Source organism: Centroberyx affinis, unplaced genomic scaffold (assembly GCF_046629955.1).
Source record: "Centroberyx affinis isolate AG114_WGS23_722 - 3 ecotype Tasmania unplaced genomic scaffold, CSIRO-AGI_Caff_v1 ptg000723l_1, whole genome shotgun sequence".
Classification (NCBI taxonomy): Eukaryota; Metazoa; Chordata; class Actinopteri; order Beryciformes; family Berycidae; genus Centroberyx; species Centroberyx affinis.
Genome location: NW_027279340.1, coordinates 679,815 through 707,492, shown reverse-complemented (window position 1 = coordinate 707,492; position 27,678 = coordinate 679,815). Strand labels below are relative to the sequence as shown.

Here is a 27,678-nt window from a genome sequence, read left to right as displayed (position 1 = left end):
TTATGTAAAAAACTATATGCTATTCTCTACATTCCAGCTGTTGTTGTCATATAAATTCTGTGTGTGATTTACTGGCAGGTAGTTATACATTTCATGATTCCTGATGACTTGATCATCTGTGTCTGTGTGTTGTTTTGTTAGGTAAGGCTGCTGAAACATCATACACACGCCTTAGACCACAATTAACGTGGCTGCAGTACGTGTGTCCATGTGCTGGAACACTGTAAGAGGCTGCAAGGTGTTTGCTTTGACTGGACAGAGGACTACTGATTTAAAACTGGCTATCAGCAAATCCCTTGATCAGCTTAGATGATGCTGCATTCTAATTGTGAAAGAGTCTCTTATTTATTGCACTCATTTGCACAGAGCGTGCACACAGGCGTGCCTGTGTGTGGGTTTGAGCTTGAGTGTTCTTTTCTGCCTTTCATATGTCAAGTATGAAAAATATGTATGTTCATTACTACATGCAAGTGGCCACTTTCATAGCAAGTAATTTCTAAGGTTTATAAGACACCCACCCATTCCAGTGGAATATTTCAAAAAATTCTACTATAAATCGTACAAATTATATATGATTTATAGGTTACATACTATGAAAGCAGCCACACTTACAGGTATCATATATATAAATGCCTAACAAATCAGAGAAGGCAGACCTTATATGATTTTTTACAAAAACCTTTTTATATGTGCGTACTTACTTTTATGTGTTACTTGTAAGGGGGCATGTACTAAAGACTATTTTTGATCCTTTTTGGAAGGACTAAAAGGAGGGTGGACTAGATAACGAATTTTCATTTCTTTCACATTTTTTACCCAATGACAATAATTTGCTAGCACTGGTAGCCATCCATAATGGATGAATGTGGGACACCATGTTAGCATCATACTGAATTCAATCAGGGAGGGGAATCAGAACTGTGGAGGATTTTAATAGATGTTTGCTTTTTCCCTGGAAGTCTCATTCTCCTGTGCTGCTGCTCTATGAATGTGCTATGTTGCCATATATCTCTCGACTAATTTATGTCTTGCTTTATTGTCCACTTTTGCGAATGTACAACAGTATGCCCACTGGATGGATTTATTTCACCAAGCAGCTGGCAGGTCGTCTAAATCTGCTAGTTGCTGTTGACCAAAGTCATGACCCAAAAAGTGTTTGTGTGTTTGTTGATGGCTAATTTTCACACATAGCACATATCCAGAACATATCCATAGTGAGCCAGCTGAGGTTAGAAGTCTGTCTGGGACAAAACGTGTTTAATCCCATAGTGCACCTGGTTGCCAGTGCCGTCAGCTGTGAAGCAGCGGGTACAGGACAGGTGGAGGTAGTCAGGAAATGACGTGTGGGAAGTTGATTTGGGAAGGACAGGAGAGAAAAGACCGTTCTAGCTAAGATTTCATCTTGCTTTCACACACCAGCATAGGTCTACATTTTTCTTTTAAAAAGAGCTGGAAGTTTCTAACTGTGGTGAAGACTGCATAGCTTTGTCACATCCCTCCAGCCATAACATAATGAGTGTTAAGCCTTCTTCTTGCTCTGTTCAGTTACTCTGTTTCTCTGTTCAGGCAACTGCTAAGAGAGTTAAAGTGACAGGCTTTAGGGCCAAGAAACTATTGAACTTATTCTTATTAACTTTATTCTTGGGTATCCATGTGACTAATGTCTTCCAAGAGAACGTCATGCTCAGTGGAAATGCATAGCTGTTCAGTTATTGTACAATCTGTGGACAAATCCCTGCAGTTAAAGTATAGGCTCAGCCTGGATGCCTACATTTATTTAGGGGTTTAAAACAGAAAGTAAGGAAGGAAAGAGTAAAGGAAAGAGGAAATATGATGCATAGTGTAACATCCTCAATACATGTTTCCAGTACCTAGAAAAACAGACTTGGTTTCATTTGGTGGCTTACCAGAACATCTTAGCGGCCATATTACAATGCAACTTAATGTTTGGTAACTCCTACACAGGCTGTCTACCAATAGCTGAAACTTGTAAGATCCTGAATGCAAGGCACTGAGGCACAATGAGGCACTGATGTCAATGCCTGATGGGTAATGTCAAGGTTGAGTTCAGACAGTTCAGTCAGTGTTCTGGGAAGTTCTAGCAAAAGCTCTTTCATGTTGCTGTAAATAGATACACATTGCAGAGCAGCATCTCCTGCACACAGCAGGACCACTCGGTAATAGGATTGGTTGGCTTTACCTCGGGTCAGAATGAAGTAATAGAGACACGTGGCCGAGCATGACTCTTGACTCTGGATTTTAACCAATCAAATACAGGACTGTCTGAGAGAACTCTGAACAGTGTTGGGGGTAACGAGTTACGTAATATAACGCGTAATATTAAAAAACACGTAATATTATTACTTATCTGAGTAACGGAGTAATGTAGCGAGTTACTGTTTTAAATCAAGTAATAATATTACAGTTACTTTTGTAAGTACTGTAATAATATTACTAGTCGCGATGTTTCAAAGAGCAATTGAAATAAAACTGTACCCACGCACGCTCCATCGCCCATTCTATATTTCACTATAGTGCCCAAGAGCGCCCGTCATTTTTACATGGTTTAAAATGTACCAAAAACAGAAAATCAAGTTGTGAGCTTTGTTTTATACACTCACCGGCCACTTCATTAGGTACACCTGTTCAACTGCTCGTTAACACAAATATCGAATTAGCCAATCATGTGGCAGCAACTCAATGCATTTAGGCATGTAGACATGGTCAAGACGATATGCTGAAGTTCAAACCAAGCATCAGAATGGGGAATAAAGGTGATTTAAGTGACCTTGAGTGTGGCATGGTTGTTGGTGCCAGACGGGCTGGTTTGAGTATTTCAGAAACTGCTGATCTACTGGGATTTTCACACACAACCATCTCTAAGGTTTACAGAGAATGGTCCGAAAAAGAGAAAATATCCAGTGAGCGGCAGTTCTCTGGGCGAAAATGCCTTGTTGATGGCAGAGGTCAGAGGAGAAAGGCCAGGCTGGTTCGAGCTGATAGAAAGGCAACAGTAACTCAAATAACCACTCGTTACAACCGAGGTATGCAGAAGAGCATCTCTGAACGCACAACACGTCGAACCTTGAAGCAGATGGGCTACAGCAGCAGAAGACCACACCCGGTGCCACTCCTGTCAGCTAAGAACAGGAAACTGAGGCTACAATTCGCACGGGCTCACCAAAATTGGACAATAGAAGATTGGAAAAACGTTGCCTGGTCTGATGAGTCTCAATTTCTGCTGCGACATTCAGATGGTAGGGTCAGAATTTGGCGTAAACAACATGAAAGCATGGATCCATCCTGCCTTGTATCAACGGTTCAGGCTGGTGGTGGTGGTGTAATGGTGTGGGGGATATTTTCTTGGCACACTTTGGGCCCCTTAGTACCAATTGAGCATTGTTTAAATGCCACAGCCTACCTGAGTATTGTTGCTGACCATGTCCATCCCTTTATGACCACAGTGTACCCATCTTCTAATGGCTACTTCCAGCAGGATAACGCGCCATGTCACAAAGCTCAAATCATCTCAAACTGGTTTCTTGAACATGACAATGAGTTCACTGTACTCAAATGGCCACCATCACCAGGTCACCAGATCTCAATCCAATAGAGCACCTTTGGGATGTGGTGGGACGGGAGATTCGCATCATGGATGTGCCGCCGACAAATCTGCAGCAACAGCATGATGCTATCATGTCAATATGGACCAAAATCTCTGAGGAATGTTTCTAGCACCTTGTTGAATCTATGCCATGAAGAATTAAGGCAGTTCTGGAGGCAAAAGGAGGTCCAACCCGGTACTAGCAAGGTGTACCTAATGAAGTGGCTGATTATATACTTAAAGTTGTCATCGATGAACGGGAACCGGAATATATATATATATGGTGACACTGACACGTTTGATTTTCCCCGGGTTTAGTCCTCCAGCGGTGAAAATGGCTTCGTCGGCTAAGCGTAACCGCTTTTAAAACCTTCTGGAAGCTGTCAGATTGTGCTGTGGAACAGAACCTGACCTGCCATGTACAGTGGAGAGTTACGAAGATATTGTGAGTTGAAGTCCTTTGATCGAAATCGCTTGTTCTTGTTCGATAAAACAAGACACAAGATCACCTTCCCTAAACAGCGGGACCTACCTGGCTCTCACCGCCAGTTCACACTGGCTCTCACACGCTGTTTTCCGGGAGCCAGTGCGCCGAAGACTCGGTAGGGAGGATTGACCGGGTTGCCGCTGTTCCGCGCAGGACTGCCCCCCCGTACATGCGTGCCCCCCCCCTGGTGCAAACACACGCATCGTACAGTCCTGCCTCCCGTACAGCGCTGCCCCCTGTTGTAGTATCATATTCCAGCTCTAGGCACAAAGACACTGTTTACTGCAGGCAGGCTTGCTGTACAAATACTGTTTGTTTCCCGTGGACGCTTGTCATGTTCAGTAGCCAAAAAGAATATAACCTCATTAAGTATTTTCTGTACACACTATTTAAAGGGAAAGGGGTCCAAACGTATATTTTAGTTGTGAATTGCAGTTCAAAAACAAAATTCTAGATGTAAATATAAGATAGATTGTAAAAATGGGTTCATGTTTATTAGTAATAAAAAAAATCTAAACAATTACTGACTATATATACGCCATCTGACTACTTCATTGAGCAAAACTTGGTCTATGACCTTAATTTTTGTGAAGAACATATTTAAGATGGGGATGACATGCAACAAACATCATGAGCAGGCCTTGAACCCATGACCTTCACTCCTGCTGCCTGTACCTTAAGTCAGCTCCTTCGAACACTGAGCCACTGTGCCCTTTTTCAAACTTCACTTGTAAATCCCATCTCTATCGTTGTGTTTGGCTTTTCTTAATTCCTCTCTATGACTGGGGAAACACTGGGGAAAGTCATGATACACAGCTTGGCACTAATCTTGCTGGTTTCTCTTTATATTGGGTTAATGACAGTATTTTGCTTTTAGAGTGACCAGTCCACTCCCCTTAGTTATTTAAATTATTGAGACAATAGGAAAGCTGAGAGGACGGAGTAGGAGAAAACATCAGCGAAGGTTCTGGTGGGACTGAAGCCCAGACCAGCAGGGGAACACCTGCATGTAGACACAAAGACAGGCGGACTGCCACTACCTCTGGACATGAAAATCTACCCTAAATGATAAGGCATAAGAGTAATCATTTTATGACTTGGGTTCAATTCACTCTCCAACCACCAGATTAATACAAAACAGTAGAGAAGAAGATTGAGGGGAAAACTACATTTAATTAACTTAATTAACTTACATTGGAGTTGAACCCTTCAGCAAACTGAGATCCCTTGATTTTCATCAAACTACACAGGGAGATGAAACATCCGGGGCAAGACAACGTATCTATATTATCTGATGGTTATGTTACAGTGAGTTTTGTCATGTGTAAAGTTTGAGGTCACTATTTTTGTACATTTGTGGATGAGTGGTAGGCCTATCACACATCTAAAATACTCAAAATGCTTGTATATAGGCCTTCCCATGTGAATGATTCTGTGCCTTAGCTCTGATACACAAGTAATGATAAATCAACCAGGATTGCAATGAAGGCTACAAACTAAAGACCAACTTGGGTTCAGTCATGACATTTTTTTCATTGGATTACCATACAAACCGAGAAAGAAAGGCATAATCACAGAGGATGAATCCCCTTATATAGATTCCACAGTTCATAGCAAAGTTGCTTTTGCTGCAAAATGCATACCTTTAACCACATGTAAGTCTATCAAAACATGTAGACTAGACTTTTTGTACCCAAAGAAATGGAGGAATGCCATCAACAAATGAACCAAACCTTAACTACAACCTCAAACCAGATTTTTTCTGTTTAACCCATTTGTAGAACAGACTGTCCCTTTCACTTAGAATACATTATACAGATCTAACCAGATCTAACACAGCAAGAACCCAAACAAGCATATTAATGAGCATATGCTTGTTTGGGTTCAGGGGTGTTGGAGGCTTAACACCTGACTGGCTGTTGTTTGAAATTTTGGTAGCTTAGCTCACAGTAGCATACAGCACACCCTCAGCAACAATACACTGCAGTCTAGCGGACAGTCTAGCACGGAACACTTTTCTCCATATAAGTTTGGCGACTTTTTCCATATTTGTTTGGCGACTATTATTATCTGATCTTATTACTGTGTGGGTTGAAGCGCTGGAGGTTTTGTATGTATTTTGAAAGCTTATCGTTAGCCAAGATAGGAAGGATCTGTTTTGCTGTCATACTGTGAATGTTGACACTGAAGTAAGGAGACACCCCGAATCGCCTTGCCATGTATTTGGTACCAAATTAAAGGGAAAGTTGTGTTTTTTTACATGGAAAAACTTGTGATTGTCAATTTCTTTTTATTTTTGAGTTATAGCTGTTTGTTTGGAGTGAGCAAGAAAATGCAGCAACATTCTAGAATTCTACTGGGGTTAAAAAAGCAGCTTTGAAAATTATTTTGCCTACACAATGTTATTTTATTTTTAAGAGCTCACTGTGAGCTTGTAGGCATTATGCTACTTAATCCTCATTTAGACACTTTATTTTATTTACTCATTTATTGTTTGTTTACATTTGCTGCTAATCATAAGTTCTTAATTAGGCATGAAGAGTGTGTTTTATCTCTTTAAATAAAGAGATAAAACACCAGACATTATATTTTGTGTCTGTCTCCAATTTTCAGTACCCTACCACCGGTTGGACTTATCAGCATAATTGCATAAAGTAATATAACTAGTAATATAACTGGTTACCATATACAGAAAGTAATAAAGTAACTTAATCACACTACTTTTAATAGAGTAATAAGTAATAAATAATATTTTACATTTTGAAAGTAACTTCCCCAACACTGGTGATGTTACATGATGTACTGTTTCAGTATAACTTCATCAGCTTAATCGGCTTGTTCTGGTTTGTGAAAATTTACACATCACTTTTCATAATTTTTTAGTGCACATTCCCCTATAGGAGTATTTAAAGTCAGTGTTCGAAAACGCATTTAGAAAAATAGATGCCACTAAAATGACTAATTATGCCTGTTTACTGTGATCGATATTGAGATCTGGGGACAAAATCTGTGTGGTGACAGTCCCTGGGCTTCTTATGTTGTGATTGATGCTTAGTTTCTATGGAGGTGTGCATGCTGAACAGGGAAATTTTGTTCATGTCATTCCATTATATTGTCAGCTATTAGGTTGCGTGTGTGTGTTGTACGCACCAAGAAAGCATTGGTAAAGCACCTCTGTCTATACGGCTGGCCTGCCATTAAAGCATCATATTTCTTGGTGTTGTTGGGCACGCTCTGATGGTTTTCCTTCTCTCCTTCTCCCTCGCTCCATCTCCCTGCAGGGGAGGAAGGCTCCTGGGCGGTCAGGGAGTCGATCCAGCAGCATCTCCAAGGTAACCACTGAATGTCAGAGAGCTTAAAGGGTCAATGATGGCACGGTCACAGTTCATACTGTATGGTAGCATCGCCTAACCAAGCAGAATCTGATGTGCTTAATGTGCTAGTGCTACAAGTTCTCCTGTGTTGCATTCACACTGATGTTGATCTCTCCTTTTTCATAAACTCCCTTTTGACTAGTCGCTGGCTGTTTACTTGCACATTAAAATCTTATTCTAGTTATTGAGGTATTCTGAGTCCTCCATTCTGTGACTCATGTAACACTAAAAGCTGCTTAAGATAACCCAAAATGTTCACATAATAAGCCGCCTAATTACTTAATCTTATCATGTCATAATCTGAAAATTGAGGCATATAAAGATGTTCTGATTTTGGACCAGTCACTCATGATTGATTTATTTTAAGCTTCTGAGTTATGATTGATCATTGTACTTCCATAGCAGTATGAGAGCTAAATTGAGTCCATTGGTTGTTGCAGGCCAGCAATTCTACAACGGGATTGGGTACAGCCTCAAGGACATCGATCACCCCGTCTGCTCAAGACATTTGCAGGTGAGGCAGCTGCCTTCTCTGACTATTGTGCAGAATTACAGTTACCTCGCACTGGACTGCAATCACTGAAGGAAAACCTCATATTAAGAATTCCCTCCTGCTTTTCCTGTAGTCTAGGACAGTTCCTTGAATATATGTAAACATGAACATCTCTTGTAAGGCTAGACATCAGAGCACCCAGACTTTAATCTGTGATGTCGACATGCACAGTTTAATGCTGTTCCATTGACAAGCAGTGGGAAAACATATAAAATTCAGTGGTATTCCCCTAGCATCCCACCGTATCTGTGACGCTTTTATGTGTGAGTGTAAGATGGTTGATTGCAGAAATGCAGAAAATAATTCAAGGCTGCCCTTTTGAATGAGATCCATTGGTAGTCTGGTCATCGTCAGCCTTTGTGGCTTTAAGGCTGGGCTGGAATGACTCACCGCAGGACGACCACGCAGTCCTTGCTACAATGAAGGACACCTGTGATTTGCGTACTGTATGTCTATGTGTGTACATGGATCTCCATTTCTCACTTGCCACACTCAAAACATCCCATATCCCTAGATACCTTGGCAACTGGAGACACTTTATGGCTTATCACCATGGTGTCATACAGTTGTGGGAAGATACTGGCCAAAGTACTTACGATCAGATTTCAGTACGTTTGTTTTGTTTATCTCATCTCTTTCATGTCTTTTCATCTCATTTCATCTCATTTTTCCGCGTTTCCATCTGTGTGTGTGTGTGTGTGTGTGTGTATGTGGTTGTGTGCTCAGTTCTGGCCAGCTGACACGTTTGGACGAGGATGTTTCTGACTCGCACAAACACAGCAAACACACACACACAGCCGTGATGACTGTCACCAGCACAACTCTGGGTTCGTCGGGCCAGACCCAGAAGAAGCAGGTGAAGCGCCGGCACCGCCGCAAGAGGGACAGCTGCACCGCCTTTGACTGCGTGGACACCAACGCCAAACAGGAGCAGACCGACCGCAGCGACCGCAGCCCCAGCAGCGACCGCAGCGAGAGGGGGGAGAAGAGGGAGCGGGCCCCCAAGACTCGGAGGGAGCTCGCCCCGCGCCTGCGAGGCTCAGCTCCCCCATCAGACTCCACCTCAGAGGAGGAGGGGTGGCGTGAGGCCCGCAGCTGGAGTAAGGAGAAAGCCCGCAGAGGGGGGCGCCGCCGCAGCGGGAGCAGCCGTGAGAGGGATGGGGTCAATGGCGTCAAGGGAGGGGAAGGCAAAGGAGAGGACATGGAGCTCCGGTCCGTGGGCTCGGATGACGGGAAGGAGAACCAGGCGCTGCTGGAGAACGGGGGAGGCCTGAAGAAGCGGCGCAGCGGCAGGGGCTCGCCGAAGAGAGAAGGCGGCAGCTCGCCGAGAGAAGGGTCGCAGGGCAGAGACGCAGAGAAGACATACGGAGGCTACAAGTCACGCAGCCCACGAGGCAGCTCTTCACTGGCAGAGGAGGGGGAGGAGCTTATCACCAAGCGCTACCAAGAAAAAGGGTCGGGGGGCGGGGATATGGCCGTTCCCACCCCACGGAAACACTGCAGCGTTAATGGTGGAACAGCACACTTCTACTCTGAGGACTCGGAGGTGGAGGTCTGCAGGTCAGTGGGTATTTGTGTGTGCACTCTGAACATCTGTCAATATGTTTTACTTTTCATGATGCATGTTTGTACTCTGTGTGTGTGTATGTGTGTGTGTGTGTAGGATCTGCCACTGTGAGGGGGATGAGGAGTGCCCACTGATAATGCCGTGTAGGTGCACAGGTAGCCTAAGATTCGTCCACCAGGCCTGCCTCAACCAGTGGATCAAATCCTCAGACACGCGCTGCTGTGAACTCTGCAAATTTGACTTCATCATGGAGACACAGCTCAAACCCTTACGCAAGGTACACACACACACACACACACACACACTGTTGCTGAGGGGTGGCCTGGCAAAGAAGCATGAAACCTACACTTCTACACATTGATAACATAGACAGGTGTCAGGATGGAGTAATGAACACCAATTCTCTCTCTCCCTTCACCCCTCGTTCCTCTCCCTGGGTCTATCTCGTGTTTCTTACTCCCCCTCCCCTCCCCTCTCCATTCCTCTGTCTTCCAGTGGGAGAAGCTACAGATGTCGAAGAGTGAGAGGAGAAAGATCTTCTGTTCAGTGTTGTTTCACCTGATAGCGATAGTATGTGTGTTGTGGTCAGTCTACGTTCTGGTCAAGAGAACTGCAGAAGAGATCAGACTTGGCAGGAACGGTCAGTACTTTCCCACTTCCCTCCCCTCTCACATACCAGTGCCATGCAGTGCAATTTTGGAAACTTTATGTTTGACCATGTGTGATTGGTGAAAAGGAATCTATAGCTTTTCATATACTGAATAATGACCAATTATTCTATCATTTAATGGTCATTTCTAACCAGTTAATTTTCCATTATGTAGTTTTAACGCATTTGTGCAGTAGAGTGTTGTATTATTGTACCGTAGTCAAACACCACTGATGGTCAGAATGGCTCAGTGTAGTGATCCATGGCAACTTACCTGTTCACAGACTGATCTCTATGCCTGCCTGACTGGTTATGTGACTTTCAAGACAAGACGTAGCATATCCTGTGTACTCAGCCATCGTACTCTTGCATTCACTCAATCTAGTGACACTAGTGAAAAGTGTGTGCATATGTGTGTATGTGTCCTATACCATTCCTCAGTGTCTAAAGACACTGCCTTTAGACACATATTCATGAGGACTATGGAACTATGGAAGCCAAATTCAGCTGCATTTGATACATGGTTGCTAGTATAATAATAATATTGATGCCTGTAAACATGTTTAATCTCACCAAATATATCAGAATTAATGGAAGTTCCTGTTTAAATGAGGCAACAAACTGCATTAGCTTTGATTAGCTTTGAACTACTAAGCCATTTACATTATAAAACACAAGAGAGTTGTATATACCATATAATAATGCTGTGACCTGCATACATAAAAAAACTGATGCAATTTAGGGAATTTAAACAATTTAAGCATTTAGCTGAGGCTCTTATCCTGAGCAGCTTTCTATGAATGAATGAATGTCTTGCTGAAAGACACTTTGACAGGACACATTATGGTTGTTGATGGACACATACAGTCTGATGCAAACTGTTGCCTCAATTTGTTTGAGTCTGTTGCATATTTGCACATTTACTGCAAATTGACCCCTCACTGCTTTGAATTCACTCTCCCTGCAACAGCTACTTTCATTAATATATTGTTTTGGTTTTCACTTGACAGTGTGGTGTGTTGTGCTGTGATGGTGGTGTATTCGTATTGTCTTCCTCATAATGTAGGACCTAAGGGTAGAGACAAAAACATAGATGCAGCATGGTAGGAACATTTCATATATATATATATTAATAAATATTAATATATATACGTATGTATTATCATACATAATAGCGTAGAATAAGTTTCTACAGAGATCATAGAAATAAAGAGAAACTACACTTACTCTTGATTTCAGGCGAATTTTGGAGAGTTTCTCTTCTGAAGTACTATTCGCAACAGGGTAAGCACAGCTCTGTACACACTAGCCATCTTGGTCCCTGACACATCTAGCAGGTTGACCCACAACCCCTCTTCATGTGTGTGTGTGTGTGCACCCTCAGGTGTCCTGGAGTGGCCGTTCTGGACCAAGTTAATCGTGGTGGCCATAGGCTTCACAGGCGGCCTCATCTTCATGTACATCCAGTGTAAAGTCTACCTGCAGCTGTGGCGCCGCCTCAAGGCCTTCAACCGCATCATCACCGTGCAGAACTGCCCCGAGAAAGGCCCGCGCCCCTCCCAGGCCCGGCCCGCCGCCCTGACCAATGGCAAGCACGAAACCGTGGAAGTTCCCATTAGCTCCGCCCCTGTCGCAGCTCCAGAGGCGCAGACGGACTCGGACCTGTCAGTGGAGGCTGCTGTGGCACCTGCACAAAACCCCGTCTGACTCTCCTCCCTCTCACATAACTGCAGTCCTAGATCACACCCTGCTCACACAGCACCTAGTGCATCACTTCTGACCACAAGCCGGTGTGAGTAGGGTGTGATGAAGACTCACTGGGTGTTGATGGATGAGTGTTTTGTTGTATGCTTCTTCTTGTCTCCTGTGATTACTGATCTTGTGAGACACAGTGGATGGATTAAAAATGAAACAACCTACCCAGTCCTTCAGTGATGAAAGGAATGGTAACAAGGAGGAGGGATAAAAGTGAAGTGGAGGTGCAGTGGACAGAAGGTCAAGACAGAATATGAAACAAAGAGCAGGTGAGGAGAGGATGAGGAAAGGAAGCCATCAGAGAGGGGAGACAACTTGAAAAGGCTGTAGTTACGTGGTAATGTGAGGCTGTTTTATTACTGTATGCATTTTCTGAAATTGCACTTAAGTGGGTCAAATGTGAGAGAACACCCTATGGATGCTGATACTAGCTATTAACCAACTCTCCTTCTGGACAATCAGGTCCTCAGACACCAAAGAGTCAGATATAATCAGAAACTATTTAGACAAAGTTATTTAAGCAGTGTCTGTAGCTCAGTCTGACACATCTATAAAATTGAATGTGTTGAAAATGTTGAAGCAATTTATTGTCATAGGGGCAGTGCTACATTTTTCCTAAAATAGCAAATCCCAAGTAGCCCAGTTGTTACAACATTCTGCTTGACAGTATGCAGCTTTATATGGTCCTGCTCTGCCAGGTACCAATATTTATAAATTTATGTTATCACTTTGATGGTTCCCATTCATATCTTCAGTGTTTTGTACATTAGAGTTAACAGTGGTTGTGGTTGTTGATTTGGATTGACACACTGTGTGTGATTGACCATTAAGTCTACTAATGGCAACAGTTGTTTACACCTCTTTTCTACAGTTTTAATTTGGTTTTTTATCAGTTAACATTGTCCCATCACAAAAAAATCTGTATATAATCTTATATCCACCGCAGTATTAGAGCATTCAATTTCTATGTCACAAGCTTTTTTCTATTTCTGATTGGATGAAATGAGTATTCAAGTGACATACAATGCAAATTTGTTTGTGCAATAAACAATGAATGTAGATCCCCTCACTATGCTTGTGTGAAGTTACTGAGCAATGGGACATAAAAGAGCGACGAGGGCAGATTGCTTATTTTTCAGCTGTCCTTGCAGTTGACTGATGTTTCATCGCCATCTTCTGGACAATGTTGGAAGAGCAACAAGCTTCAACTGAAGCACGAAGGCACACACACGTACACACTTTTTTACAGCGTAAAAAAGTCTATAAATACAGCTCTAGGCCTGATGTTGTTCAGTTCCACAGGTAAAACACAGTTCTACAGGCTGCTGTCCCGGATGGATGACTGAGGCTTTGATACTGAGCCAAGGCCTCAATCTGAGTCTGACATTAGCAATGCATCGTCCACCTGGTCATCTTCATCATCCTCATCATCATCCTCTCCTGCCTCATTTTTCTCCTCTTCTTCGTTCTTTCTGTCCAATCCTTTGTTAGACACCTTTCGCAGTTTAATGTTTGGAAGTTTCTTCAGATCACCAGACCATTCTCTGCAAAATCACCAAACAGCATCCCATGTTATCAGACAGCATGTTAATGAATGTGTTTATTTAAGATAAGATCACTTTATTAATCCCCTTGGGGAAATTCGGGTGCCACAACAGCAACTGGCAGAACAGTACCAGGGAAAAATAAGTACAGAAGATAATAAAGAGAAGAGGTAATAAGATAAAAAATAAAGCTATAAGTACATAAAACTATAGAGACAGTGCAAAAATGCAAATAAATGCAAACAATAATAATAAATGCGTATCCATATATATGTACTGTATATATACATAATCAGTGGTTTTGACTGGTCCAATGTGCTAATCCTACAGTTGAATCACAACTTGAATCCAAAACTGTCATCCTCTCTTTTCACTATGTGAAGCCGTTGAGTCCTTGCATCCTTTCTCTCCAATGCATTTTATGAAAGGAAGACAAGAACAAAAAATGATCCTTTTTCATCCCTCTTAATGTGCTTTATGGAGGAGGCAGCTAAAGGATACAGATGACAAGACTCAAGGACTGTCACGACTGTCTCAGCAGGCTAGAGCTTTGTGTTTGACTTTCGTCGTCGGCACGATCATATTCTATATGCAGTCTTTGAAACTGAGTAGTTAGGGCCTCTGCTTATTGCAAATAGACTACTGAAACTTCAGTTTGAGCAAGAGGATTTAATTCCCATCCACTAACCTGAATGTTTTCAGATGCTTTGCATTGATGATGTCTGGGATCTCTGTGAAGAAGACACAACATAGGGCATCATGACTCAAATAGTTTTGTTTTGTGTGTGTGTGTGTGTGTGTGTGTGTGTGTGTGTGTGTATAACAGAGGGACTCACCAAATCCATTGCTCTCATACTCTGCTCGTTCTCGCTCTACGGTCTGTTTGATGACAGCCTCTCTGGCGCCATGGAGACGACCCTGCCGACCCTTGATCCCATTCATCAACTCAATCTGCTCAAGTTCTGAATCAAATCTTTGAAGGTACCTAAACATACGCATGGAAACACAAAATGGTGCGTTCTGTTAGGGTTAGAAAACTGAAGACAACTTGGACAGAAGAGAGATTTTGATACATGTGGCTTTGTTTACATGGATGCTTACCATTACCTCATTTCTTTTTATTCCTAAATTTAAAGGTACTTGTCCCAACACAAAATCCATAATATTAAGCCAATAATGTAATTCTCCAAACAATGTGCAGATTAATCTTAATGATAAAATACTAAAACCAGACCACTAACCACTAAAAACAGACAATTCTAAGAAATAGAAACATAAACTTGTATGTCTGAAAATGAACTGAAGCAACACAAAAAATTTAAATCAAAACTAAAACGACTAGTGACAATCACAAATATTTTTTTTTGACCTTTCAATGATGTCACAGGCATCTTCTTTTGTGTACGCTGTCTTTGTAGGATCCAACTGCTTCTGGAACCACAACAGTTTCTCACCTGAATATAAAGAGAGAAAGAAAAGTAGAAAGAAAGAGAGAGAGAGCGAGAGAGAGTGAGAGAGAGAGAGAGAGAGAGAGAGAGGTATTAATGGAGGGTAATTTCATACTTCTACCTACTTGCCATGTAAAATATCAAATAAACAAAAAAGATTAATTTTGAAACAACTCACCAATGCTGCTCAGCCGTGTGGCTTTCTCATTCTTCTGCCTAAAGTATATTAAAAAAAAAAACACTGAAATTAAAGCCATGCCATCAAAACCCATAGCACTTTCTTTGAGGAGAGTTTGTGACATTCCGTATTTGTTAGCTGGTATTTAGTTTTATTTTGTTCGGGAATAGTTATGTAGATTTAAATACATTTGCAGAATTCTAGTTGCAGTTTGTTTAATTAATATTTTAGCATTTTCTCAGCAGATAATTCCTTTTAGCCATGTTGTATGAATGAAAACTGTGTTGTTCCTTGAAAACAAAATACATGATGTCACTTATCACCTGGCACCAAAGATCAGTAACAGGAAGTCAAGTCAAGCATAATTCAAGTACAGGAAGATAATAGAAGAAACAGCAAGCAGATGGCCATTTCAGTAGCATGCTTTTTACCATTAGATGTCAGGCTTTACACAGATTTGGGTTTGGGGTTTAGTTACTCTGCTTTAATATTTCAAAGGGACAGTAGTAGATTTGTATGGCTGTCTTCTGATTTCTCATTATCAAAATTAATTAAAAATGATTTATCGCCATGGCTATGAAGTGTCTATTAGTGTCTAGTAATCCTATCATACATTCTAGAGGGATCAAGTACAAATATCACAGCAAAGCTACAGGAATATCGTAGTGATACCATTGGGAAATAGAAATATCATTGAAAAATGTATTATCACGTAATGAACTCACTATTGAGCACCAAACACATACTGTACGACTTTAAGTACCAATGGGAGTATTGCAGTGATCTTGTGTTGGTGTATGTGAACGATTTAATATTTATTATTGTGCAGCTTATACTAGTTTTACAATTAAGTTTTAAAGTAGTCAACAGCGCCCACGTGTCTGACATACATGTATATGTCCATATATAAATATGTGTATTTCCACACCTCTCTTTCTTCCCCAGCCGTAGCTCTTCTCGGGCGAGGTAGGCAGCTTTCCTGCTGAACGGATGCACAACCTTCTCCGGGGCTTTTCCTTTCTGCACCTTGGGCTGAAACACACAAAGCGACACTGTCACACTTTAAAACCACTATTTTATTAATTTGGGTTATTTATCATTTTACCGACAAAACATGACGTGCAGCCACCGCACGCTAACTACTTTACCATTTTAACAGTGAGAGGTAGCGCTGTGAAAGCACGCGTGATCCTCTGTTGACAACTGAACGGGAAGTGGACTGGTCCGTCTGTAAAATATGTCTGAATCTGTTGCGGATGGTATAACAAGGTTCCGGTTTCCATTGAGTACCGAAGTTCGTCACAAATTCATTAAACAAAAAAACGTTCACTTTGAAACTCTTTTTTTTTTTTTTTTTTTTTTTTAAATAAGATCATTAAAGGCTGAGGGTTCAAATCATTTTTCTAATGATTTCTCTGTGCAAAATCTTCTTTACTAATTATATAGCTGGCTGTGGTCGTGGGTTTGTGGTGCATTTTCAGTTCCCTATAATTTCAGACAGACAGACAGACAGACAGACAGAGAGGAAAAATGCAACTTTCTTCAGACCAAGGAGGTTCTATATTAAGTTAGTCATGATAAACATGATAAAAAGGTTTTCCTGTTCTAGTGTGCATTGACAAGTGATTTAAAGGATAACTGATCGGGTTAGCCTGAGCTCCTCCAGCAGCTTGGGAGCTCTGACAGCAAAGGCCAACTTTTGTAACAAGGAGTCCTTGGAGCAACCAGTAGGACCAGACCAGAGGATCTCAGGCTGAGCTCTCTTACGTGATCCTGTCTTCTTGATCTGGTTAAGAGCCTTGCTGCTGCACTTTGCACTAGCTGCAGCGAGGAGAGGGAAATACTTGGAAAACCTGAAGAAGCAACTGTCTTAACCAGATCATAGAGGTCCGAATCAAATACCACACCCTAATTTTTTAGCTACAGTCTTAGCGTTCTTGCCAACTTTCCAACATGTTGACTTCAATCTGGTTTATGGAGTTTTGGGGGTGGCAAATAGAACAATCTTAGTATTATTTTTGTTAAATTGGATTACATTTTGGGACATCCAGCTCTTAATATCTGAAAGGCAATCCTTGAGGCTATTGAGGCTGTTGGATTCTCTCAGTTTTATGGGTGCATAGGTCTGTGTGTCATCTACATAATGGTGAAAACAAATATTATGTTTATGGCATTTTTCAAAAATGCTGTTTGTATTCATCAATGAAATCACCCGAGAAGGTTAAAAATGGTCAGGATAATTTTCAAGGAGCAAGATGAGGATTTAATGTGTGAAATTATGTCTACTACAAGGTTCTCAAGGTTAATAGCAAAACCCCTAAAAGTTGCAGGGCAACACTAAGGGAGGCGGACACAAAACAAGAATCTGGCACCTAATATTCTCCACCCTAATATGCCAGAAACTCCTCACTCCTTTCTGGGGAATCCTCAATAATATTATATGTTGAGGGGGTCAAGTTTTCTTAAAATCATCAATATGTTACTCAGCAGGCTGCCGTAGCAGGCAGTGAAATTAAATCAGCCAATATGAGTAGTCTTTCATAGACATGCATTATAATGGAAACACATAATTTGGTTTTGGTTTTCATAGAGCCAAAAGTATTTGAACATATTAAGATTATACTTATTAAAGTCATCAATTGATGTTGTTGTTTAAAACGACTTCTAGAGTCCTCTGCTCTTCAGCTTTCACCAGGCTCTTGCTGTCTTATTTCCAGGCTTTCTTTCCAGAAAATGTATTTCTGTAACCATTCAGCTGTGGAATTTTTTACTTAACTAAACTCATTGTATTTTAAAGTATATGGTAACCCGGGCTATCCAGGAGAGACTGTGTGGCAGCTTTGGGTCAAAGAGTCTTGAGCCATAGAGTCAAATCACTCTCTAGCTGCAGATGGATGGGAGGTCTAGCTTGCTAGGTTAAACCCGGGCTAGGTTGAATTTCTGTGCTAATGAAAGCATCCTGAGAGAAAAGATGTGTAGATAAATCAGTAGACAATAATAATAATAATAATAATAATAATAATAATAATGAAACATGATAGTATTTGAATATCTCATTTAAAAAAACAACTGTAACTGTGTCTTTGTCATAGTCTTTATCATGTGTCTTTGTCACATGATAATCAAATGATCAAACAGTAACAAAGATTTGTTTCTTGTGACATTTATGTCGATCTTAGCAAGAGCAAGGACAAATAAGGTTGATTTTAACATAATATGATATAAAGTTTGCCCCCTGGGGGTTTCTTCAGATGTTTTACACTTTGTATTATATTAACAAAGTTGTAGATGATGTTTATTTGAAGAGAGAATGGACATCGTTCTTAAGGGAGCTGTGTTTCCCCAGGTTATGTAACCTTAAGCCTTAATATTGCTCATCAGTGACTCACACAACAATTGCCTAACCCTCTTTTGTCAGCAGTTCCCAGAAGTCTGATTTCCAGTATATGAACAATGTGTGACATATTGTATTTTGATAACATATTCAGTATGTCATATGGCAAATACTCAGAGTTCATAGAAATGATTTAGCCCTCGCTTCATGTTGAAACCTGCCACAACCATGGCTGTGCTTTACAGGATTGCTAGATGATGGGGGAGATAGTGGATTCTTTTAAAAGCAGGCCAACAGTCATCACCCATGGAAAATCATGAAAATAGAACTGTGAAATCATTGATCAGTATTTTAGCAGAAAGACTGAATTATTGTCCCGAATAAGTTCATGTCAAGTAAGAGATTATCCAACTAGACAACCAGTTTACAGCCTCAGATTCTGCGTCCTTCATGAACAAAGTTATTTTAGGCGTTCAGACTCTTCCTGATAAACAATTTTCAAAAGAAACACCCTACCAGCTGGCTCTCACTGAGTGCAAGCAAATGTTTTTCCTTCCTCTAAGTTTGTTCAGCTTTCCCCCCAGTCTGTAAGGCTGCATACCTAACCAGGAGGAATGTGATTCTACTGCAGCCGAGGAGCTGCCAGGCTTGTGGCTACAAGCACACAGTTGATTGCATCACATCCGAGAGAGATATCTGCCTGAGTCCGTGGGTGTGTGTCTGTGGTGCTTTTTTTTTTTTTTCTTCTCTCTCTCTTTTTTTTTACGTGTAGGTGAGGCAAAGCCAGATCAGGAAGTATGATGCCGTGACAGTAGAGAAGGAAGCAGGCACACAATGGCACTATGTCTGCCTGTAGGCCCGGTAACATGAGAGGCTCCTGGGAGATGACCCCTCTGCTGCTGCTGCTGCTGCTGACCAGCCTGGCTGGGACAGGTAGGAACGGCAACTTTAGTTTCCTACTAACTGAATCTGCAGCAGCACTCGCAACGTCCCTCTCTCCTCCCTGTTGTGTCTTTTGTGTTTCACTCAGTCAACCTCACTTGATGATGACGAGTGTAACGTTTGTGGTTGAATGTTTAAAGAAATGAGTGGTGATTATTCATATTGAGCAAATGTATATGACTGTTGATATTTTGCTAATAACAACATAAAAGCAAGGCGTTCAGAGCCTAAGTACTCGTGAGAAATGTTTTCCTGTATGGTTACGTCTTTCCTCAGTCAACGGTCCAGAGGTGGAAAGTAACAAAGTGCGTTTACTTAAGTACTGTACTTAAGTACACTTGTGCATTTTACTGTTAATACTTTTTTCATTATGGTATTGCTACCTTTACTTAAGTAAAGGATTTGAGGGTTTTTTTCCACCACTGAGTTTTTCAAAGCGGTGTCAAATTTAGGAACTAAATCTCTCCTACACCTCTAATGAATCTATTTGCTAAGCAAGGTTGTTTAAAGATAATCTGTTCAACCACAACCTTTTTTATAGTGTAGTTGAATTTAAGTTTTAAATAAGGTTAGTTACAGTATATATAAGTCTCAAAAAGTTAAATGTTGGCATTCTTGTTTCATCTTAAATGTACTATCTTTTCTTAAGCAAGGGAAATGTTTTCTCGCAAAGTGAAAACTTTTACTACATGACAAAGCCCTGGTGGTAAAAATATTGCACAACTTACTAAATATCTCCGCCTGCACTGTTCTGTCTATGTATTAGCTAATTTTTGCAACCGTTATGATTTTTGCAACAACAGCTTGCAATCACATAGCCACACGGAAGTCAAAGTTCCTGTATGGTCTTTTATTTTTTATCTGTGGCTTAGTAATAGGGCTCGTTTTTTCCCCCCTGTAGATGTCTTGCTGGGAAATGGGCATATTACAGTTGCAAGTGTTTTCCTGTAGAGATGACTATCTACTTCAATGATATGAAAGCGGCATGATATAAAGTAGTGCTGGGTGTTGAATTGCAGTGTTGTGCCAATATGAAGATGAAGTGGAAGGTGAGGAAACGAAGACAGACATTGAGCTGCAAGAATCAGCCGCTACGACTGACACACCTGCCTCAGGTGAGACTTTATTGTCAGTCAACTCTGTCAACCTCTGTTTTCCCCCAATCTGGTGAGACTAGTCTACAGCATGCCTTGTCAATTCAGGACTCAGTAATTATGCTTGTGGTCATTTTGTGGCATAATGATTACATGCTTCTGACCCTCTAGTGTCTCCATCTTTTCAAGATCCCACTTTACCACCAGACCCTTCCCCCTCACAAATGAGCCCTTCAACTTCAGGTGAGTCCACATCAGCAATCGTTCTACATGGTGCTGTTCTTGGATCAACCTTGTTACACCCTCCACCCTTCACCCCCCACCCTTTACACTCCACCCAGCACCCTTCACCCTTCACCCCTCACCCCCCACCCTTGTTAAAGAACCATCAGCAGACATTTCAACGTTCAGTTGATTAATGTTCAATATCCTCATACGGTATGACATTAGCTTTCCTGGCATCATGAAGTGGAGAGCAACAATACCTGTGGCATCACTCAGTACTTTAAACCTCATTTCACATTTAGCAAGGTTTTAGTACAAATTGCTAATGATTTCTCTTACTGTTGCTATTGTTTTCAGTTGAAGAAGGCTCTGCAGAGGGAAATATAAATTTCAGCACCGACTATGGAGTTCAGGGTATGTCAGACCAACTATGGCCTAACATACCACCACAGCATTAATTTGTGTAGATAATTGTAATCATCAATATTTTTATGCATTGCTGATCATCGGGCTAACTAACTGAGGGGTAATAGTTGCATTACCCTGGGCTGTAGTCAGTGGCTTCTGATACGAATAGAGAATTATTTATATTTTTATTTGCAGACCAGCATATAGAAACGCAGCAAGACACGCTCATTATACAAGCGACTACATTATCAGCCTCTGAATGAAGCCTAATTGGACTGATGACTGATTCTGTGCTTTGCTCTGGCTGACCCTCTTGCAGCTAGTCCAGAGGACAGCAGCGCTGTGAGTGCGGAGCCAACCGGACCATCGGACGAGACATTGACTCCCACCATCATTCTGATCCCTGTGGTGCTGGTGGTCATAATAATTGCCATGGTAGTAGGCGGTATTGTGGTCAACCGCAGGTGGAACCAAAAAATGAGCAATGCTGGTATGTCCATCACAACACGAAACCCTTTAACATGATGAATCTCTTCATTTCTGTGTCATATGGAGATAGCTTTGAAAGAACTTAAGCTATCAGCTACCTTCAGTTGATGACAGAGCAAACCTTTTATTTTAGTTAAAGCAATATCAACACCTGTTAATGACCTATAACTTCATTAATTATTATTATAATTATTTTTCTGGTAGAGTAAATATGTGCTGATTGATACGTGCCATTTTATCAGATAATAGAAAAGATGAAAATCCTCTCTCTTGTCACAGATCGTAGAAAAGATTCATATTTGGATGGGGGCAGTGCAGAGAAGGTGCCAATGTAAGTACTGAGAATAAGATATATCTTTTAACATTTTTTATTTTTTATTTTTCTACTGCTGCTAATTTGAAGGACTACTAGCTACCATGCAAAGTTTTTCATTTTGAAAAGAAATTCCTCCCCTTAATATTTCCTGTTTGAAAAGTGTGTATGTGCAAGTGAAGTGTGGGTTCATGTTTGCATACGTATTACACTTCACTTTCTCTTAAAAACAGCATCTTAAAAACTGAATTTATTAGCATCTTTTTATTTTATTTATGGTTTCTTGATCCCTTGACAAAATGATAACAACTTCTGCCTTCGTTATCCCAACAACTGAAACATTGTCGGACTAATAATAGCACTTTGACATCATGATAAACTAGATGGGCCTCTTAAACCTCTGAGCTGCCTTTGTAAAGCCGAAACCCATGAGAGGACAGGAGCGCCCTCTGTGGCATATTCACAGTACTACAACCAAATTACTACTAACCAAATAGACACTGCCCTCTGAGTCGGCATAGCAATGTTTATAATGTATGTGGCATAGAAAGTAACCTGCAGAAATAGACTCAAATATTCCGTGTGGACACAATGCCCAACAGGTGATTTTTTTGGATAGTGTTCAGCTTTCTCAATGGCCTGCAGATAAAGTTCTGTGTTCTTGCTCATATTGATTGTTCTTACATTTTTTTTCTAACCAAACACTCTCATCACTAACTGATCCTAATGCACTAACACTGGTCATCCAACCACAGTGCATGAATCACATGCAAAGTTAAAGGTAAATAATTTTCCAAAATCAGTTGGTTGTTGTTTTTTTGTCATCAAAGTGATGAGATTTGTTCCAGCAGATGACTGAATTTTAATTCTGTTTTCTGGATGTGTATGGAATGATTGAATTTATTGAAGTTGAAACTGATCATAGAAATCAAACTCACGATGCTCTTACCAAGTTTTTATCCTATTAAAACCATATTGCATTGAAAAGTCCTAGATATTTTGTTTTCTTTAAGATATGAAGAAGAAGAAGAAATGAAGAAAAGCAGCACAGCATTCTGGGTAGAGCTTCCCAAACTTTTTCATATTAATGCCCTCCAAATACATACATAAATGACCACGAGCCCCTGTTTGATAAGGTTTTCTCTGAGGTACGCTCATCTGAGAAAGGTTTTGTTGTTAGATATGATTTAGTATGGAAATATATAGCTGATTATACAGTACGTATAGTCAGGGGTTAAAGTGGGATTTGGCAGGTGGGGGAACCCTGTTTCGCTATTCAGATGGTCTGAATAACTCGCTGCTGCACGGTGCTGCTCTGTCTTGTCTGTCCTGCTGTCAGTGTCCTTTTTTTGCGTCACGACGTTATCAGTTATGAATTTGTTTTTCACTGCGTGAGAAAATGGACTTGTGGCGTGAGAGCGTGTGAAAAATGTCAGTTGTGTGAGTCTCACGGTCAGTGTGTGAGAGTTGGCAGCCCTGTGAACTCGCTTGACATTATTATGTATGAAATTGCCAATCAGATTTATTTAACGTATAGTCCAGAGAGTGAAACCTCTGATCAAAACAACCATTCTTATACAGGTTTTCATTGCACTAACTTGTGAAATTACAGTGAAATCTGGGGGAATTCCTGGGGGAATTCCTGGAACCCACTCAGTGACCCCTTGTAGTCCCTGGACCCCATTTTGGAAACCACAAGGCCTAGCCATGCACCTTTTCTTCTGGAAACAGAAGACCATGCAGTCTCTTCTTATGTCCGATGGGAAGATCTCAAAAAATCACACTGGATTTTAATTTGATTGGAGTATCAATAAAATTCAGTTAAATTGGAAGATATTTGGTGTGTTAGCCTATATCTGTGTCCAGTTTGATTTCCTAAACAGGACAGTAACATCACTTTGTGCCTTCCAGGCCCATGTTTGAGGAGGACGTGCCCTCTGTGTTGGAGCTAGAGATGGAAGAATTGGACCAATGGATGAGCAAAGACGGTGGGTCTCCATAAAAACATATAGAAAAAAATGTGAGGGAATAAGGAGATGTGCTCCAAATATTTGACTTGTCAAATTAGGTTTTCTTGGTTTTTGAAATGTAAAATGAGTTGGGGGAATTGATCCAGCAGATGTCACTATTGCACTAATTGTTAAAGACACTCTAACGTACAGCAAGCAACCAAACCAAACTGTCTGATGTCAGTCGGTTTACCAGATAATCCGTTTACTGAATATATTTCTTAGTTCCATATTGTTTGTGGAAAATGACTTTGTAGCCTGTCTATGATGTGGATGATGACAGTTTGTGGTTAAAATGTGTATTAATCCCATATGTTGTCTGTTTGTTGGTTTGTTTGTTCTAGGTGGAGCTGCAGTGGACTCTAAACATACATAATTATATTTATGGTGAGCATGCTTCTATACTTGTTATTACATTTTTGTCCACTGTGTGATTATATCCGGAACACATTCAATTCCTTGTAATTCACCCCTCATGATCACAGAGCTGCATTTCTAAATGTCAGCCTTAAAGGAATCTGTGAGTATTTCTTTCACTTTCTCTGGTATTTCGGCAGATGATTTCTCTGGTGTTTCATTTTTAATTCTTAAGTGTACTGCCACCGTTAAGTAAGATAAACATTGTTTTTAGATATTAAATCAGATGTCTGAGGAGTCCTAAATGATTCTGAAATATACATATTTTCTCTCCTGTTTTTGTGTAAGCTTTTAGAGTTTGTGTGGCAATGTTGCGGGATAAGACAAAACACTGACATGCGTCACCAGCCAGTAGAAGAGCATTGGCACATTTTCATTAAGCAAGGGGAAAGGCCCAGTGACATGTTTCTGCAGGTGTTAATGCTACCAACTTCTACTGAACAAACTCAGCATAAATCATCATCACACACACGTTAAAATAAGTATTCATGTAGTTATGATATACTCAGGCATTACAAATTACCTATTACATACAGATTTGTTACATAATGAAGCCAATGCAGATAAACAATTTGCCTTTGCCTAACTAGTCTTTCCCAACCCCCCCTTTTTTTTTCTTCATTTGTTGTGATGCACCAGCCGGCTTTAGAATAGCTGTGACTGATGAACTGTGACCCTTTACACATTACACATGGTAATGTTTTAAAGCACAAACACTCCTACCATCTGTTAGTGATTACGACAGGCATGCATGGAAGTGTGGCGCAACTTAGCTGGGGACGGTCTCCTCTCTTGCAGGCCTGGGAGGGCGGGGTCAAGGTCCATTCCGCTCACTGTTGACCAACGTCATTCACACACTGCTTTTTCCCAGGATTTTATTTGCAAAGCTGTGCAAGGGTGAGAGGCTACTTCCAGTTAACGGGGAGGTTCTCTGTAGACACAAAGTTACGAAAGAGAACTCAGAACAGAAGTAAATATTATGTTACTGATGTTGCTACTGTGTTTTGTCCTCTACATGCAGCAGCTGTACCTTTTAGACCGGCTTAATTCCAGAGCCACTTGGGCTATGTACAATAAGACACAGTAGTTAAAACACTTGACTCCATTAAACTCCACTACTTTCATCCTGACACCTTACATGTCAACAGAGCTCAGAGATTATAATTCCTCTGACTGTTTTTGCAGTGACAGAAATGGTCTGAAGTATCTGGCCTCTCTCTCTCTCTCTCTCTCTCTCTGACTGTCTGTTCTGCACCCTAAAGATGAAAAGTTACGGACACTGTCACCTTTCTCTCCCATGGTTCCTTTCCTGCAGGTGACAAAGGACGTTCCCCCTGCATGCGAGGAGGCACCCAGAAGCACTGCAACACATACTAGCCAACTCCTCCTAAATTCTGACCATTCGTCAACATTCCCACAACATTAATGAAACGTTATGGACCGCAGGGACTACTTTGTTTGCCAGGAAACAACATTACAACAAGTGCTTAAAAGGAAATACAGACATTATTTTCCTTTTTAATATAAAAAAAAAAAGAAACAGCAGCAAGAACAAAGAATGTCAAAGTTAATGTTTTTTTTAGAATGCAGCACCATAAAACTCTTGGCAGTTATTCCTCCATCAAGGCTTTTATGGAAAGCAGTGTGCAACAATTGGACTTGAGGCCCATTCACATCTAGAACGCTAACTCTAAAAATAACTATACACTATAACGATCAAACATTCACACTACAATGACATCGTTTTATTTGGGTCTAAATTGATTGGTTCAAAATGTTTTAACGTTGTCTATGCAGCCAAAATCTCATTCTGAGAGCGAGCCAAAAATGAAGTTATAATTATCGTTTTGGATGTTTTTTTAGTTATTGTGGTGTGAACACAGAAATTCTATTTGCGTGGAACGATTTAAATCTTTTCATAGTTATAGTTAACTTTATAGTTCTTCTAGATGTGAATGGGTCTTTAAACTAGTTGAGTACTGGTACTGTTGTTTTCTTATAATGATAATGAATGGCTGTTGCATTGCCATCAACTCAGTATTGTGCCTTTCAGTTATTGTTTCATTCATGCTTTGGCTGTTTTTAGTGCCTTTTGTATTTAGCTGTCAAACAGTAATGAACTGTGCAGGGTGAATGTATTTCCTTTGTCTTTAGAAATCAGTCTGTGAAAAAAGGATTAAGCATAACTCTAAAAAAAAACCCCACTGCATGTGCTAAAGCTTGTAGTCACCAACTTTCCTCACATTCTCTGTTGCATATATCCTTGGTTTACAGTCTGTGGCCAGAGTAAAGCCCACACTTGGGCCAATACCTCTCTACAGCACAATCCCATCATAGATATGATTGCTCATCAAATGTTTCTGCTGGTGGCTTCTCTTCTTCACATCATTGTCATTTTGTTGTGCTGCACTGTGCAGCAGGGTTTAGTAGGGAAACATCCTGTTGATAGGCATGCATGACAAACAGAGAGGGGCACTCTTTTCATGACTGTGCATGCATGATATAGCTGGTTAGTATTTAATGGAGAAAGTATTTTTATTCAGCAATTGTTTGAAATCTTGGAGTGTGAAATCAGTATTCTTATTCTAGTATTTGAGTCTCTTGGTACATCATTATTATACATCACAGCTTTCTACAAAATAATTATTTTATTAGTGCAAAGGACCTGATAAGATTGTCATCATCTCATCATAGATTATAACTCTCTGATTTAATATATTGTTGGATATTATGGTTTTAGCCTATGAGAGTTGACTCGAAACAGTCATTACACTGATCTAAATGTAAGCTTCCAAGAGTGACAGTCAGTATTTTGCAGTATCTTGCACTGTAAATATGAGAACACATTTTTCAAAAATAAAAAATATTTTTTAAGAAAAGCCTTTTGTAAACAATTTCATATTAAGTTCATTTTTACTTATAATGATAGGTGTGAAATTCAGCATTGCTGGTAAACTGAGCCTGTATCAGATGAAGCTTTCCCAGGATTTTGATGAAATTGTAAAAGATGTTTGTGAAATTTTAAATGGTGTTAGATATGTATAATCATGCCATTAATTCCAAATAAATTGGCTTATGACTGCATATTTGATTTACTTTACTTTTGTGTAGTCGTAAAATGACATGGTAGGTAGCTGCAGTTGTCAACATCATATAATATTGCTGCAATTTTTTGCGCACTGCTTTTTGCCAATGTAAATGTACAAACTGTACAAGCTTGAATCAATAAGTTAATGTAATTGTGATTTTTAAATGTATCATATTAAAAAAACAGATATACATTTAAAT

General features: G+C 40.5%; 3 protein-coding genes across 6 annotated transcripts; 2 read left to right on the top strand and 1 right to left on the bottom strand.

The window, feature by feature from the left end:
• Positions 1 to 7,372: 7,372 nt before the first annotated feature.
• On the top strand, positions 7,373 to 11,941 carry LOC139644352 (E3 ubiquitin-protein ligase MARCHF1-like; the record flags this gene model as incomplete). Its single annotated transcript, XM_071519704.1, has 5 exons — positions 7,373 to 7,423; positions 7,906 to 7,979; positions 9,682 to 9,862; positions 10,081 to 10,225; positions 11,619 to 11,941. Coding segments are annotated over 5 exons (774 nt in total), but the record flags the coding sequence as incomplete, so codon positions are not given.
• A 233-nt stretch (positions 11,942 to 12,174) lies between these two features.
• Positions 12,175 to 16,374, bottom strand: tma16 (translation machinery associated 16 homolog). Its single transcript, XM_071519712.1, has 7 exons — positions 16,308 to 16,374; positions 16,088 to 16,191; positions 15,160 to 15,197; positions 14,903 to 14,987; positions 14,370 to 14,518; positions 14,222 to 14,264; positions 12,175 to 13,533 (listed from the first exon to the last, which is right to left on the bottom strand). The coding sequence occupies exons 1-7, from the start codon at positions 16,308 to 16,310 to the stop codon at positions 13,359 to 13,361; spliced, it is 597 nt and encodes a 198-aa protein (XP_071375813.1). The 5' UTR covers positions 16,311 to 16,374; the 3' UTR covers positions 12,175 to 13,358.
• A 2,901-nt stretch (positions 16,375 to 19,275) lies between these two features.
• Positions 19,276 to 27,474, top strand: tmem154 (transmembrane protein 154). 4 transcript variants are annotated; one of them, XM_071519716.1, is made up of 9 exons: positions 19,276 to 19,426; positions 20,455 to 20,550; positions 20,719 to 20,772; positions 21,112 to 21,168; positions 21,482 to 21,652; positions 21,931 to 21,982; positions 23,876 to 23,952; positions 24,318 to 24,360; positions 25,706 to 27,474. In XM_071519716.1, the coding sequence occupies exons 1-8, from the start codon at positions 19,336 to 19,338 to the stop codon at positions 24,347 to 24,349; spliced, it is 630 nt and encodes a 209-aa protein (XP_071375817.1). In that variant the 5' UTR covers positions 19,276 to 19,335; the 3' UTR covers positions 24,350 to 24,360; positions 25,706 to 27,474. The 4 variants fall into 4 exon arrangements, with proteins under 4 accessions (XP_071375817.1, XP_071375816.1, XP_071375820.1 ...); XM_071519715.1 differs by having other exon boundaries at positions 20,701 to 20,772; XM_071519719.1 differs by lacking the exon at positions 21,112 to 21,168.
• The last annotated feature ends 204 nt before the right edge of the window (positions 27,475 to 27,678 follow it).

Coding starts and splice junctions, on each gene's coding strand:
- tma16 (XM_071519712.1), bottom strand. Junction 14,519..14,902: donor GCCTGTGACATCATTGAAAG/GTCAAAAAAAAA, acceptor GCGTATGTTTAG/GTACCTTCAAAGATTTGATT. Junction 14,265..14,369: donor GTATGAGAGCAATGGATTTG/GTGAGTCCCTCT, acceptor TCTTCTTCACAG/AGATCCCAGACATCATCAAT.
- tmem154 (XM_071519715.1), top strand. CDS start 19,336: ATGTCTGCCTGTAGGCCCGGTAACATGAGAGGCTCCTGGGAGATGACC. Junction 19,427..20,454: donor GACCAGCCTGGCTGGGACAG/GTAGGAACGGCA, acceptor GTTGAATTGCAG/TGTTGTGCCAATATGAAGAT. Junction 21,983..23,875: donor AGTGCAGAGAAGGTGCCAAT/GTAAGTACTGAG, acceptor TGTGCCTTCCAG/GCCCATGTTTGAGGAGGACG.